General features: G+C 36.8%; 2 protein-coding genes across 2 annotated transcripts in view; both read right to left on the minus strand.

The window, feature by feature from the left end:
- Nucleotides 1–2,246, minus strand: part of LOC146164678 (ATP-dependent chromatin remodeler CHD3-like) — a 30,846-nt gene extending 28,600 nt beyond the window's left edge. Inside the window, exons 1-5 of the mRNA XM_083381062.1 lie at nucleotides 2,132–2,246; nucleotides 1,733–1,827; nucleotides 1,338–1,544; nucleotides 906–986; nucleotides 358–628 (exon numbers count right to left, since the gene is read on the minus strand). Of these exons, the coding sequence (XP_083237188.1) occupies nucleotides 358–628; nucleotides 906–986; nucleotides 1,338–1,544; nucleotides 1,733–1,827; nucleotides 2,132–2,189 (712 nt within the window). The 5' untranslated portion in view covers nucleotides 2,190–2,246. The remainder of the gene's footprint in view (nucleotides 1–357; nucleotides 629–905; nucleotides 987–1,337; nucleotides 1,545–1,732; nucleotides 1,828–2,131) is intronic.
- A 4,452-nt stretch (nucleotides 2,247–6,698) lies between these two features.
- On the minus strand, nucleotides 6,699–11,111 carry LOC146164679 (dual specificity mitogen-activated protein kinase kinase 4-like). Its single transcript, XM_083381628.1, has 6 exons — nucleotides 10,568–11,111; nucleotides 10,093–10,266; nucleotides 9,724–9,930; nucleotides 8,483–8,669; nucleotides 8,121–8,230; nucleotides 6,699–7,545 (listed from the first exon to the last, which is right to left on the minus strand). Exons 1-6 carry the CDS (start codon nucleotides 11,033–11,035, stop codon nucleotides 7,279–7,281), a joined length of 1,413 nt encoding a protein of 470 aa, XP_083237754.1. The 5' UTR covers nucleotides 11,036–11,111; the 3' UTR covers nucleotides 6,699–7,278.
- Nucleotides 11,112–15,088: the final 3,977 nt, after the last annotated feature.

The raw sequence follows: 15,088 nt of genomic DNA on the forward strand, positions 1-15,088 counted from the left end.
AGTATAATATGTTTTGCATTATGACATATTGTATTCAAACCAATAGTTTATCGAAAATGCAAAACTGTTAAAAGTCAACAATTCATTGGTTATATATTATAGTAGTGTGTCAGTAAACATACAATTTTACTAAATAAACTTAATTTTAGATCTAGTAAGAAGGTGCAATTTAGGAACCTTTGATTTAAACAGAAAAATGTTGCAATCTGATTAACTAAGAAATTAAAGTGAAAAAACTTCCAGTATAGAAGTAAATGAAAAACATCAACATTGCCTGGGGCAAAATACCACCTTAAGGCAAGCATATTTAAAATTGGTATCTAAAAAAGCTAAACATTATAGCCAAAAGAATCTCACTTCGCTTTTCCTCGACAATGGGCAATAAATCGACTGACACAGTTGGTCCACGAGGCAGTTGCTGTCGTAAAGTATGGCCACCGCCTTCGCTGTTGTTGTTTGCTGGTGCATCGACTATGTCTGAACTGGACTTGACTAGTCGCTGAGAAGAGGAAAACTCACGCCACAGGGCAGCAACAATTGTCATTAGCTTAGAAGCTGGCAAACGGGGATATTGACTTGCCAGTTTGGGCTTCATGTATTGGCTGAAGACTTTGTACCCTGACAAAGTCTGAAAAGAACAACATCCTTTAAATTATATAATCTTTAAAAAATAAGGAAACAATTAAATGCAACAATAATTTATATAATTGGTCAGTAAAATATTACCTTTTTATGTTTTTTTTTTTATAAATTGCTTATCAGCATTAAAAAAAACATGCAGAAATAAAAAGCAGACCAAAAAAAACAGTTATTTTAACTTCAATGCTGGCTGGACATGTAAGCCGTTAATTAAAGCAAATCACTAGTTTGCAAATTGAAACATGTTCTTTGTTATGGTTGCTTACCTGATATTCTTCTTCTGTGTATTCATATTCAAATGGTTCTAAATTCCATTCCAATATCAGTTCTGCAGGGGATTTCACTTCCTGAAAATTTAATCAGTAGTAAATAGGCAGATTACTTTATATATGCTTTATATATACATTTTGTTGGAAAAGTATACAATGGAACATACAAGCCGACTGATATGAAGGAAATTTATATATTGAAATAAATAAAGCATGTTGGAGAAATTTAAAAGTAAAATACAAATTAACAATTTTAAAAGAAGAGCTAAATTTTATTGCACATATCATATCACAAAGCTTGCAATCATTCAAGGATTTTTTGCAGTACTTTATAACTCAAGATTTGTTTGATTATTCACACAGCTCCGTTAATCTTGCAATTAGTAGGTGGTTTTAAAATAAATAGTAAGTAACAATAACAAATATCACCTTCAAGTCCGATTTAGCAGATGGAGTGGCAGGAGAGTCAACTACTTCCATATTTGGAGTTGATCTCTTCTTCTTTTCTTTTTTGCGTTTCTTTTTAGGTTTTCCATCGTTGTCGAGTTGGTCGTCTTGGTCAAACATTGCCATGGCAGCTTCCACTTCTGCATCGCTGTTTCCATCGGATGCCGCTCTTACTTCTTGATCACTCTCCTGTAGACAAAGCATCATACAATTTAAAAATATTATGAAACAAAGCAACGAGAATAAATATATATCTTTCTTTGCTCAAATTACAACAGCCACTAGGTCTATTGTTTCATCTATCGCGAGAAAACAAGTTTACCTTCATTTTAATGTTTATAAATAAATTTATTAATAATTTTTATTTAGATCCTTACGTCATTTCGCTTTCTTTTCTTCGACTTCTTACTCCTATCTTTCTTTTTTAATTTCTTCTTTAATTTTTCTTGTGTTGTGTCATCAACCTCTTCATCTGAAAAAGCAATAATTGAGTGAATTTTGGTCTACTGTAAAATTCAAACAACATTATGTTAAAGGTCAACATAAATATTAGTAATGGGGCTTCCTTAGGTGGGTTGTAGGTAAATTTGCGGAAATTTAGCTTACGAAAAGTTTTGACTCTCAGAACACACAAACTTTGACACGCCCGATACGCGCTCGTTTCGCTATGCTGACGAGCGTTCAAAAAAATGGCGTGGACCCGCGTGTGTGACCAAACATGCATGTCCTCGATATTTGATAACGTCGGAACAAAAGTGTGAAACTCAACGTACAACCTGAATATCCTTCAACATTTTCGTCTTCCCAACTTGCACGCACTGAAATATCCTCCATATCTTTCAATATTGCGATACTCTGTATGTTGCGTAACGAACAACTAAAGTCACTGTGGCGCGCTTTACCTTTACTGATTAAAATGACGATCAAGCGGTTATTCTCTTCGTTCCAGCCCAATGAGCGCCAAACGATCACGTGCTGGCGGTTGCTGGGGGCGACCGGCATCCCATAATTTCTAATGGTTGGTTATATATTGTGTCATGTTTGTTATTACAGCGCTTTTCAGGGAGATAAAGCTGAAGCCGCAAACGGAAGAGAAAAACTTCGCACTGGAAACTTCGCGTTTTGGCTACATTCTTAACATAATATTTGCACAGCGAAATTTTAATGATGAAATGTCGTGTCAATGTCTATCACCCTGGAAAATTTGACACAAAATACACCAGATTAAAATCACTGCGTCCTCCGAAAAAGCCAATCGTATATTCGTGTATTAGCAACTGGAGGAGATCTACTAACGGCTCTAACGTACGGTGTTAAACAAAACGCATAAAAACCAAGCAAATTTGTTAATTTATATTGAAAACTAACTGTGGTCATGTTACCAGTTCTTTTCGATGTGAACATGGAAATACAGTTCGTCAAATGAGAAGGTAATATTAGATCAGTTGCCAAAAGGCGCGTGTCTAGAATCCTACCACTTTATTTTAACACAAACGAAGCGAGTTTTTAAAGTTGAAATTGCAAATAAGGCATTAATGTAAGAATAGGTTACACATAATAATAATACTTGACCCATCCAAACCAAATGCTAACTATTACCCTTACTTAAATATTGTTTGCAAATTGCAATATACACCCACGGCCGAAAATGTGATAGGATTCTAGACCAGTGCCAAATCGACATATTTCAGACAGGCGCATTACATATTTAAACAGTAAGTATTGCAGTTCTGCTTTGTATAATGTGTTGAACAAAACTATACGTAAGGAAGTAGTTCAATTTCCCCTAAGGTACGAGCTCAACATACACAATGACGTCAAATACATTCATGTAGCTGTACTATTGACGTTTATTTAGTAATGCTCGTCTTTATAGTACAATTTTAACACACAGATGCCCCATACTGACGAAATGCACACATTCTTGGGCTGTAATGTGGAGGTTAAACATAAATGATCCGCCTAAAATGGGAATTTCTGAATAAATTACACGATAATAACCGATAGCGAACATTTTTTGATACGCCCTGTGCCGAGAGAAAAAGGAAACAAACATGGCGCGTGCGTGTCACGTCAAGAATAAACCGCCGGATATTCACACGCAATTATAGAATTCAGCTTAACTTGGCAAATACAGCACGTTACAGGTGAAAATTTGCAACGACAAGAACAGACACTTACCGTTCATTTCTAAATCTTCGCCATCCATTGTGGTCGAACACACCTTCTCCAAAAGTCACCGCCTATTTCCAATTAAGCAGGTTACGAAGATACAAGACGTTTGTGCAAACCAACTATGAAACTGCCAAAGCGGGAGAGTTCAGCCTTTTGTTAAAATCAACGGCTATGCGCATGCGCGTGATCGTGAGACAGACAAGAACAGTGGAACATGATAATTTGTGATTAACGTACTGCTAGGGCTGTGTGGGAGGGTGAAATTTGTTACTATATAATGTGATCTCTAACTTCAACATATTGAATTCGTTGGGAGTTGTAAATTTGCTTAAGTAATAAAAAAAACCTCTGGTGCATGTTATAAGTGGATAGAGATATTTTGAATGATCTGTTTACTCATTATAGCTACCTCCATCTACAACTCTTTTCAAATCATTTTTACTACTTGTCGTCAACCTTAAAACGGCCTATTTTAGGAAATAATAATTAGTTTTTAGGTTTTTTGGCATCCCAGCAATCTTCCACACAGTTTTCAGATACACTGCCACAGTTAAAATGCGTTTATTCATGTGCGGCGTGGTGATACAACAGCAACACGGAAAAACTCATGAAAACATTTTCGACAAGAATGGACTTAAAAACAGACATCCTATCAACAAACGATGTCGCTCGAAGTAAATGAGAATACTTAAAAAGATCATCCAATCTGTGACACAAACAAGGATTACAAAACGAGGCTGTGTCTCTATTACAATATTGCGTAATGGCAATGACTTCTTAACCCTGGACAAGGGGACTTAACAAATCTGGCGCATATAAACATCCGGAGATCAGTTTGTAAATTACACTTTGTGGGATTTCGGCTCATAAATTGAGAATCGTTTTTCACCTGGAACTACAGTGGGAAGCAAAATAATCAACTGGAATGAATGAATTCTAACACAAGGGAACGTGTGGAGCATTGTATTGCGACAATATAGCAAGAAAATGAGAAAAATGTGCCATCCTGTTCAATTTTAATAGGCAAAACGTGAATCGTTTCATACTGTACGATGTAGATTGACACACAGGTAAATTGGAGCACATAGCACCTATCTTTTGCGTTTTTCGCTTGTCTGATTTGTATGATCCCCCAAAAAAAGAAGTTAAAAGTTGTATGCCAATGGGGAAGGATATGTGATTTGGTCCACAACAAATCGTGAGGCGGTCAAGCAAATGCTGTTTACACCATGCGAGGTCGCTGTTTTTTGTCGCTCGTTGCAAAGTTATTAGAAAAGATAGCAACAGCCGAGCCGGTGTTAGGGCGACAGCAAATAGCAAAAAAATGCAAAAACACACGGCATTGTCAACTCGGAAAACAAAAAATACGGTAGGTTGGATGCCCAATGAAGTTTCGTCATTGCCGAAACGACACAGTTAAAAAAATGAAAAAGGCGGACGACGAAATTTGGTCAACGATTTAACATGCGATGCGGTTTGGTTGCGTATAGTCTCCACGTAGACATGTAACGCAACAAGTAAAGAAAATATTGAAGAGCAGGAGCCAGAAAGACACACACTCTCGTTGCAAAATACCGAGTCAACTTCAAAAAATCGTAGTCGACTTTTTTTTATAAACGCAGCGCAAAACGATGTTAGGTTTTATCAAATTAATTGTAAAAATAACCTCTTTCAGCCCTGCCAGACTGTATGTGCTCTTTACGATTTCAGGTTTAGAAATACCAGGGAAAATGCAACTAGATTATTATCGAGGCAAAAAGAAGTGACTCCGTAAAATACCCGAAGTAAACGCAACCAGACTGAAAATAAACGAACCCCGTTTTTAGCATGCAATGTTGCAGCACCAAAATGTTTGCGAAAGTCAAACAAGCGAGAAAGAAAAAGTTAAAACGGACGTCAAGGGGCTTTCAAACCAGGAACTCGTACTTTAAAATGTTGTAACATTCAATAGGTCAGTGCTTCCCAACCAGTGGGTCGCGAAGCATTTCTAAATGTTACCGTTTTCTGCTAGTTTGGGTAATAATTACTTTATCATTACGTAACGTTTATGCAACAATGTAACAAATACGTAACAATTAGATGTGTTGGTTCGCATTAACTATTTCAATGCGAACGCCAGAAGTAAAGATGCAGGATTAATGTAACTGTTAATCTTTTTTCCAATTAGTTGCATTTCAAATTATTGCTAAACAATTTGGTCATATCTCATTTTGGGTCGCACAATAAAACTTGCACTAAAAGTGGGTCGTGAACTGAAAAAGGTTGGGAAGCACTGGAATGGGTGACCACAGCACGCGACAGCTGTTATTGAGAAGGGCAAACTTTGGCTTACAAACCTACATGTTTCGACTGATTGTTTTCAACGCAAACTATTATACTGCATCGCAAAAAGACTACACCGCATACGAAATGCTGAAAACGAGAACTCGTCGAAGAGCACAAAACTGATCACATAGAAACGCTGATCGCGAAATTTTGGAAGAAAGTAAGATCACGTGTTCGTTGCTCGAATGATAAAAAAACAGAACTTTTCTATAGGACAATTTGAAGAGGCGACGATTCAGCTTTGGTATATACGGGGTAACATAATGTCAATACACAGCCATGGGCTTAATATGAAACAGTTGCAAAATAACCAAAGAAATCTAAACGAAAATGGCAATAAAATATAGGCACCCGCTTAGTTCACAAAGGGGCGAAAAAGAAGTGAAGTGAAGACGGAAAACGTATCACTGTACTCTTTGGCAATACAAACAAGTGGATGTTCGAGTTCATTTGAGTAAAACGCGGTAAGCAAAATTGTCGGTAAAATCAGGAAATAACAACATGCTGTTGCTTAAACTTCACATGGGTGTTAAAACATTGTTTAATAAAATTTAGATCTCATTTGTCATGTTTTGACAAAAAATTAGGTATTTTTTTTGTTCAGTGACCGGGAAATGCCAATAGTCTGGCAACCAAAGGCGGAAGAGGCATGTTGCAGATGCTGTTATCCCTTTAAAATATCGCCATTTCATTAAAATTAATGGTCCAACAAAGGGACAAACTAAACGACACGAAACACAACGACTCCCCAAAACAAAGGTCGTGCGCCTTATTTTGTATAAGCACGCCAACATTTTTATAACTATAACTCATATCTGGAGAAGAGTTTAAGGCTTGAAACCAGCAAAGGACGAAGTCCTAAAGCAGAATCTTCGTTTTAACGGCTGGTTGGCTGGAACTAAAAATACATCCGCTGGCGAGGCTTATCCTATTTTATTGGTGAGAACTGAGAACATTTAGGAAAGACCAGTCCAAGCAATTTATTGCTTGTTCGATGTCCTGTGTCTCAATAATTAGATAATTAGCAGCGTTTCAAATAGTCGTATTCTGCTGTCTTCTCATGCATAATACCTAAGATAGGTAATAATGAGTCTTATGGTATTGAAACGGTATTTGTTATGCTGGAACTGCTATGTTTATCAATCATTTTTAAAGTTCAGGTAATATTTAAAATAAGTCACCAGCTGTGACTTGCGCACTAAAGATGAGTAGAACAATAAAAAGTTAACTTATTAACGTAATTACAATGCTTTTTCACGGGCAACTACAGAGTGCTTGTTCGTAGGTTTTGCAGCCTTGATTTCAACACGTGAGTGGGGATGCAATTTGACCGGGGCTACGAAGCCCGGAAAAGGGTTTAGGGAAATGCGGAGGAGAAAAGGCAAAAAAGAAAAAAAAGACTGGTTTAAAACTACACAAATGGTTAGTAGCGAAAGCCGTCGTCCCCTACCACGCCGCCCATCAGGTCGGCGTCGGTCATGCGATCGAGCACAGTGCAAAAGTAGACGGCCACGTCGACCCTGCGCAGTTCCATGCTGCGCAGGTACTCGGCGACCAGCAGTCGGTCGTACTTGGGCCGCTGGTCAGGGTCGGCGATCGTCATCATGTTGACGAAGTTCACGAAGCCAACGGTGAAGGTCAAAGCTGGACCCATGTCGGCGCGCAGCTTGGGAGGGTCTCCGCGCACCACCTGGCGGATAGATTTTATTTTTATTTATTTCCGTGGGGTGTTTCTAGTAGATTCCAGGCCTAAGACCGAAATAAGAACAACACTAACGTCGGATATAACACCTTTCGCAATACGACGAAAATAGGACTAATACCTAATAGTCGTAGTACCGTCTAAATTGGAATAGGTCCTAAACCCGTCGGAATCAGACCTAAATGGCCAGAATCAGGCCTATACAACACTTTTCCAACTCCCCTATTGATTTTAACCCTAACCGATTTTCTAACCCAACCTTTTTCCTTTTTTTATCTTTCGTTTTTTTAAAGCTTGAGATTGCTTTAATGATGAAGTCTTGTAAAATAGAACCTGATTATCGCAAAGCGTTCAATATTTTTGAGAAATAATGTCTTTGAAAACAGGGTTGTGTTTTTTTAATGAAAATTGTCATTAGAAAAATTAGGCCTAAAAAATGTTTATTTTAGATGCGGGCTAAGCTTGTCGGAGAAACGCCTTTATGGGGAGATAATAGGCTTGACATACGCCTTGTCGTATTAGCTGACAAAAGTAGTCAACCCTTCGAAAAACTCTTAACTCGCCTGTGTAAGTTGGTCGAAGACATTGTTCCACTTTGGATAAGGAAACTTGCCAGTTGCCAGTTCGATTAAGGTAATGCCAAGACTCCACACATCCGAGCGCACGTCATAACCTGCGTGGGAAAAAAACGTTACAGTAAACAAACAACTCGTTATGGACATGCTCGGTTTTTGAGTTATTTTTAATGTCAACGATGTACGTGTTACCTGTGTACTGTAACCTGTAACATTAGCATAAAATCGAAATATAGCAAATGGTTTTTTACTGGGCACTGGCTTCGTAAGACGTATTGATTTTTTAACCTACTAGTTTAATATTTCCACATGGAAGGAAAATATGGTTCAGGGTTCTTTTCAAATCCTACCATTGCGTGATTTGCTTGTGTCAATTCTTTCTGGGGCCATATAGGGTCGGCACCCTGCATCACGAGTTCGAGCTATCGAGTTCACCAAATGTCCGCTGATACCGAAGTCACATAACTTTATGTTTCCACCACGATCGATGAGGATGTTGGATGGTTTGACATCTCTGTGTATTATTTGCAGTTTTTCCTAAGGAACAAAACAAAGTTTAATAAAGGCCAGTAAAAATCAGAACTAAATACATCAAGCGTTTGACAGGATTACACAACTAGCGTTCAATGATAAGAAGTTGAACCATATATACTTGAAGCAAATCGTTGGATAGTGTAGTTCAATTCTTTTTTTTATAAGTAGGTGACTTGCTAAGATGTCACACAATATATCTAAAGGATAGTTTTAACTATTTAGAACCAACTATGGATAAAGGAAAAAAGGAAACTAGATACTAGATTTGTTAAAGTTGGAAGGGTGTTTGTGTATTACTAATAGAGTTACTATAAAAGAGCCAGTTATACAATATTTAATTGGTATAAAACAACTCATTATATTTGATAACAATTAACTCTGGAGCATAATGGTTGGAGGTTGTAGTAAGACGTAATAAGAATATCAAAGCCCATACAGAAGTAGGTATCATTTTGGACGTTTCGAAAAACTCTTTATTCATTTTCAACATCAAAATTTCAATTGTAACTCTGTTTGAAAATATATGTCAAAGCCAAATATGTCCGGTTAATTGACAATTGACATCATTTTAAAAAACAGGTTTCAATATGCAGTTGTAAGTCTTTTTTAAGATGATGCCAATTTACTTGTCCTGTTAAGCTTTGACATTTATTTTCAAGCTACATTAGAGATCCATGTAGTGAACCTAATTGTAACTTTGACTTTGAACTTTTAATTTAAAATTGCAATTAAAAATAAATGTAACATGTTAAACCTAGAACAGCAAACTACGCTAAGGTAAGAAAACGAAACAGGTAGATAGTAAGTGTTACAAGTTAATGACATCAACTGAACTTGTCCCATTCTAACTTATTTTACACCTACTTTTAATTCAAATAATTTATTAAAAAACTCCTTTGCATTTGTTTACCCAGTACTGCGTTTTAAAAAAACAACCAAATTATACACGTTGCACATTAATCAACCAAATGGCTAGTTTTAAATTAATTAAGATCTGTAAAATCAATATCCATTATATAATACTGCAAGCATATGTGCACACTGCACAGTAACATACTTTAAGGTAGTCCAGCGCCTTTACTGTAGCCACGGCAACCTTTCCCAAAATTTCCTCAGGAATTCTTTGATTCTGTCGGTGGTAAACGAAACGGTAGAACTTGTCTAAAGATGTTGCCATCAACTCCATACAAATCCAACAGTCACCCTCCCAGAAAAGAGCACCATAAAACTTGACAATGTATGGACAGTCACTGCTTCTCATTACCTGAAAATAGTAAATTAAGAAATTCATTTTTTTAGATATGACACTTTGGCACATGTTTAATTAGAATATTTTTGCTGATAGTTTTAAATTTGCTAATACTATGGGTTTTTATGTTTTTTTTTAATTTAAGTATATTGGTGAAGACAATCATTTAATACTAACCACATCGAGGTCCATTAACAGGCGCTTTTGTTCAGTTTCATCGACTGTTGATCTTATGCGTTTGACGGCCATTTCGGTTGCAGTTTTTTGGTGAACCATTCTGTTGACAGAACCGAAAGCCCCTCTACCGATTTCACCATAGTCAGTTAAATCTTCTGCCCCAAAGTCAAATGCCTAAAATTAAAAATAGAGAATAAGCTAAAGCGAGAATGCAATGATAAACAGCTTAAGTTTCCATTTAAAACATTTGATTTAGTTAGTTTAGAATCAGATAAACATCCAAAATTCCAAACGTATACCATTGTTATATGAGCTGTAAAACTTATGTATAAACAATTGGGGCGTACAATTATTGCTTTCTACATAATAAACAACTGTACAGAACTGAGATAAATATTCATCAAACAAATTGACTACAAAATAGTTTAAGAAGTTTTATGTACATAACAAATACCATTGGAGTATTCAACAATACCTCATCATTAGGTTCGATTTTAAGTTTTCCAACACTCTCTTCGCTGTAAGTTCTAATGATGTGCTCCGGGGTCATTCTGGGTGGGGTGTGGATACTGCCTGAAGAAGATGAAGCCGACAGGAAACGGCCGGAATCAGTGGATTGTGAAACAGGCAATGTGGGACTACGGAAGTTTAAGCCTTCCATTGGCGAGTTAAGGCTCTGGGCAGTTGGCAAGTTGAAGTTAAAACCACCGCCACCAGTTGGTAAGGAGCCTGGAATGTTATGGCGGTTGCCAGAGTATGGGTTAAACTGTCCAAGCGACATAGGCTCGATACTCGGCCGATTCGGTTTGTATTGATTTGGAAGGACTCCAGGCGGCAGCTCGTCCATTAGCTCCTGGCCTCTTGGGAGCTGTGCATTGGAAAAGGAGCTGAATCCAAATCCTTTAGGTCTTGACTGCTTCTGGTTTGGATTTGGATTAGCCATACTTTATGGAACTTGCGGTTATAGCGTAATGCTTTGTAGCCACAACAGATTGATATATATATTTCGTTATAATAACCTAGACATCTATAAAACCAAAAATTAATGAAATTTTGTCAAAATAAACATTAAAAACATGTGATGCTTAAACTTGTTTTTAATACTTTAATAACATATGGCGATTAACTTGCAAAGAACATAAAGTGCCACAAGAAGTTTCTTTAAATAGAAGTTCGGTTTAAGGAGAACACCTAAAAAGGCACAAATAATTGCAATAACTAATGTAGATTACGCTGAGGTAACATTTCTTTGCTGTTCTATCTGTCACTTACGGTTAAATTTGCTGTAATTAAACATAAAACAAACAAAACCTGAGGCAATTAAGCAAGATTAAAATCATTGTCACATTTAATGTTTGCTGGCTAATAATACGGTACTACAAAACTGCTATTCTGCAATATAGCAATAAAAGTCAATTTTTAGCAACTGAAATAAAGGTTTCAGGGAACTGGTCTAGAATCCTACCACTTTTTTTACAGTAACAAAACGAATTGTCAAGATTGAAATTGAAAGAAAGAAATAAAAATGAAAGAATAAATATAATAATTTGCCTGGCCCACTCAAACTCGCACCCTAACCCAAATAATGTTAGCAATATAAAACCAAGGATGAAAATGTGGTAGGATTCTAGTCCAGTGCCTTTAATTTCATTGTTTTTTATTTGTGTCAATATTGAAGGTTAGCGATTTAAGTTGGTCCAGCTTTATCACTAAATAATGATACTTAAATGCCATGCACCCTTACCAGCCATATTTTGCTTTGATTTAATATCTGGGCACTGGTTTAGAACCTGATTCCTTTCACTGCCTTCCTGCCAGAGTTTGGCATGGAACGCTTTCCCAAAATCACGCCAGTGACATCATTTGGCGTGGAGTATCCCTGGTCTAATAAATGTACAAAAAAAATTGTGCATTTTTGGCATATATATCGTCCTTCTTTTGCGTGGGATTGCAGTCAAAAGAAAGTTTGGCGTAATCTTTGGCGGCCCACAAATTATGGAATGTAGTCAGGGTCTAGAATCCTACCACAACGCACATTTTTAGGGTTATGGTGTGCCAAGTGAGAGTTAGCGTTTGGATAGGTTAAGCTATATTATTAAATATTAAATATAATAATACTTGACCAACCCTGGCACTCCATGCTGTGGTAGGATTCTAGATCAAAGCCAAATTAACCTATCTAATGAATTTAAATCATTCTGTATTCATTTAAAAAAAAGAATTATTGACTTTATGATGGTTATCTGTTGTGTAGAGCATTTTAATATGAAACATAACTATTTGATCTAAATGGCATGAGCATGGTAAGCCTGTCAGATGTAAGTATTGACATTTACTGAGGAATCAATAACAATCTGCAAATTAGTTTTGCAGCGATAAGCAGAAAACTATCTTCCTGGCAAATAGGCTTGACAAACACAGTAAATATAAATAAAAGTAATTTACTTATTGAAGCTAGCATACAAACCATCCTTTTCGCAGCATTTTCGCTAATGATAGGTCAAATCAAAAACACCCTAACTACGCTGAAAAAACAAACGTTTTCAATAAATTGTGAAATTTTAGGTATCGGCTCTGCAACGCCGCGCGTGATCGATTTGCAACAAAACAATATAAGAATCTATTGCGCATAGAAATCAAACGATTTCAAATCAAATTTCGACAAATTCAATCGACTTGAACTTGAAAAGTATTTCAACAGGTTGCAAGAGAAGAACAATGCAACGTTTTAATATAGTACTTGATTTTGGACCTCAAACACAAGACAGTGATGGTGAATGGTTATAAAACATTAAAACATAGGCTTGCCATACGTCACGGTTTAGCCGGGACAGTCCCGGTTTTAATGCCTTGTCCCGGTGTCCCGCCCGGTTAACCAATTTGTCCCGGATTTTGCAATTTAAGATTTACAAAGAAAAAATGTAAAAACTCTTGAATTAGCCATTTAGCAATTCTTTATTAAAAACTAAGTAATACTTTTTACTTTTCGTTTTTGGTTGGTAAATTTAATGCGGCGGTTTTAATCGTAACCAATTTTGAGTTTCAAACGAGATTTTACTAACGTTGGATTACGTTGTTTCTGAATATCACGCAATGCGAACCAGGCCTGTTATACAACTTAAGGCAGTGGTTCAACATTTTATGCTTCGTGGCCCCCTTTAAAAGGCGCTCAACCCTCGCGGCCCACAGCTTTAAAAAACAACCTTGCATCGTATTACGTGTTTTTACTTGTAAAAACACTTTTTTACGTATATAACAAATACAACCATAAACCAACGAATAAATGTACTCACTTTCAAAAATGTAACGAATTAGTCATTTGAATTTAAGTTAACTTGGTTACTCATTACAAAGCTTGTTCTTGGACTCCGCCAAAGTGTTTTTTTATTATCGGCTCGGTTTTGTACTGAGCCAAGCGATGTCATTATACATTCGTCGAGAAGATTTCTCGATTTTCGTTTATTTATGCGTTACTATTACTTGACGAATAGGCTGTACATAACCTCGCTGAATATTGGCCTAAAATTTACCTTGAGTCACCCTGCAGCGTACTTTATGCGTTTTACGATCGAATGATTCATTTTCAAACTAACACCCTTTTAGAAATTGCAAATCTATGTATCTGGCATTACACGTTAGTTGCTCGCCTAGCAGCACGAATAAAAAGGATCCAATATTCTACTTTTTAACATCCCTACTTACGAGTCCAAAAACGCGTCAGAAAATTGTGTTAGAAAACGTTAAAAAAATGTTAACCAACCCTAATTTAAGTCAACTGGCTAAATTTGAAAAAAATTAAACTTTTGTTTTGCATTACTTTTAGCTGCAGAGTTATGCCCGTCGCCCCCCAATGACCGCTCCGTGGTCCCCCAGGGGGGGGGGGGGGGGTGGAGGGCAAGGGCCACGGTTGAGAAACCCTGACTTGAAGTTTTGCGTTATTGAGTGGTTCCCTATTGATATATGTCACTGGTTTTCGTTACGTAAAATATGTTTGACGTGCTTCGCGGTTGGGTATTTAGTCGTTTTATTTCAATTAAGCACACATTAAACGCAATTGTGTTTTAACAAAATGTAAAATGTTAATTTGCGAAGACGAACAATTAGATGTTTCACAGTCACGCAGATATATGCGTTAATTTATAACACGCCATATCCTATTAAATGCTGACAATGGAGAAAATTACCTTCGGTTACAATTTAAATTACTTAGACAAACCACCCTTAAAAATAGAGCCCTGAAAAACACCACCTAACAAATAAAACAACCGCAACCCCGTTAAGGTAATTAGTTGCATTAAATTATTTTGTATTAGGTCTACATTAAGTTTATTTGCAGTTTTCGATATGCGTCCCGGATTTACGTTTCTAAAAACTGACAAGCCTATTAACACATTGATCAAGTTGTCCCAGGGCATCCGAATAGTATCAGCAGTGTTGTAAACAAGTCATTTTGAAATGACTCAAGCCAAGTCAAGGCTTTTAAAAAAATAGCAAGTCAAATCTGAGCGACGTGCTCCATATGACCGGGTTCAAACCGAGGTCATTCAGTTGAAACAGTCTGGCCGGCTGCGTTGTCACTCCAGCCTGTGCTTGGTAGGATATTTATTAAATTGTCAGCATGTTACTGACCGTGTTTCGTCCATTGTCCAGAATTTCCTGCTTGGTTTTTGGTATTAATCACGTAATGCCACGTAAATTTATTTACCGACATCTGGTATAAGGTATTTAAGTGATGGCAATTTATGTGAAAATCAGCAGTTGCTCAATATACGGTTCATCGTGGAGAGGTAAATTTATTGTACGTGTCGCGTAAGTACCTGTAAGTAGGCTACTGATTCTCGTTTGTTTATTTGCAATAAATACTCTTCCATTGGTGTTGTTCGCACCCGCAAGACCCAGTCCAAGAAATCAGTTGCACAAGTCATGTCATTTTTATAGCAAGTCATCTCCAAGTTAAACCACTAATATAATAATAAAACAATAAACCATTAAAATA

This window comes from Ascidiella aspersa, chromosome 2 (genome assembly GCF_963924565.1).
Source record: "Ascidiella aspersa chromosome 2, kaAscAspe10.2, whole genome shotgun sequence".
NCBI classification, from domain to species: domain Eukaryota; kingdom Metazoa; phylum Chordata; class Ascidiacea; order Phlebobranchia; family Ascidiidae; genus Ascidiella; species Ascidiella aspersa.

What these genes read in the sequence shown, in the direction of transcription:
- LOC146164679 (XM_083381628.1), bottom strand. Translation starts at nt 11,035, where the DNA reads ATGGCTAATCCAAATCCAAACCAGAAGCAGTCAAGACCTAAAGGATTT. An exon ending in AAATCGAACCTAATGATGAG is followed by an intron (nt 10,267 to 10,567) that starts GTATTGTTGAAT and finishes TTTTAATTTTAG; the next exon opens with GCATTTGACTTTGGGGCAGA. An exon ending in CACAAGCAAATCACGCAATG is followed by an intron (nt 8,231 to 8,482) that starts GTAGGATTTGAA and finishes TTTCCCACGCAG; the next exon opens with GTTATGACGTGCGCTCGGAT.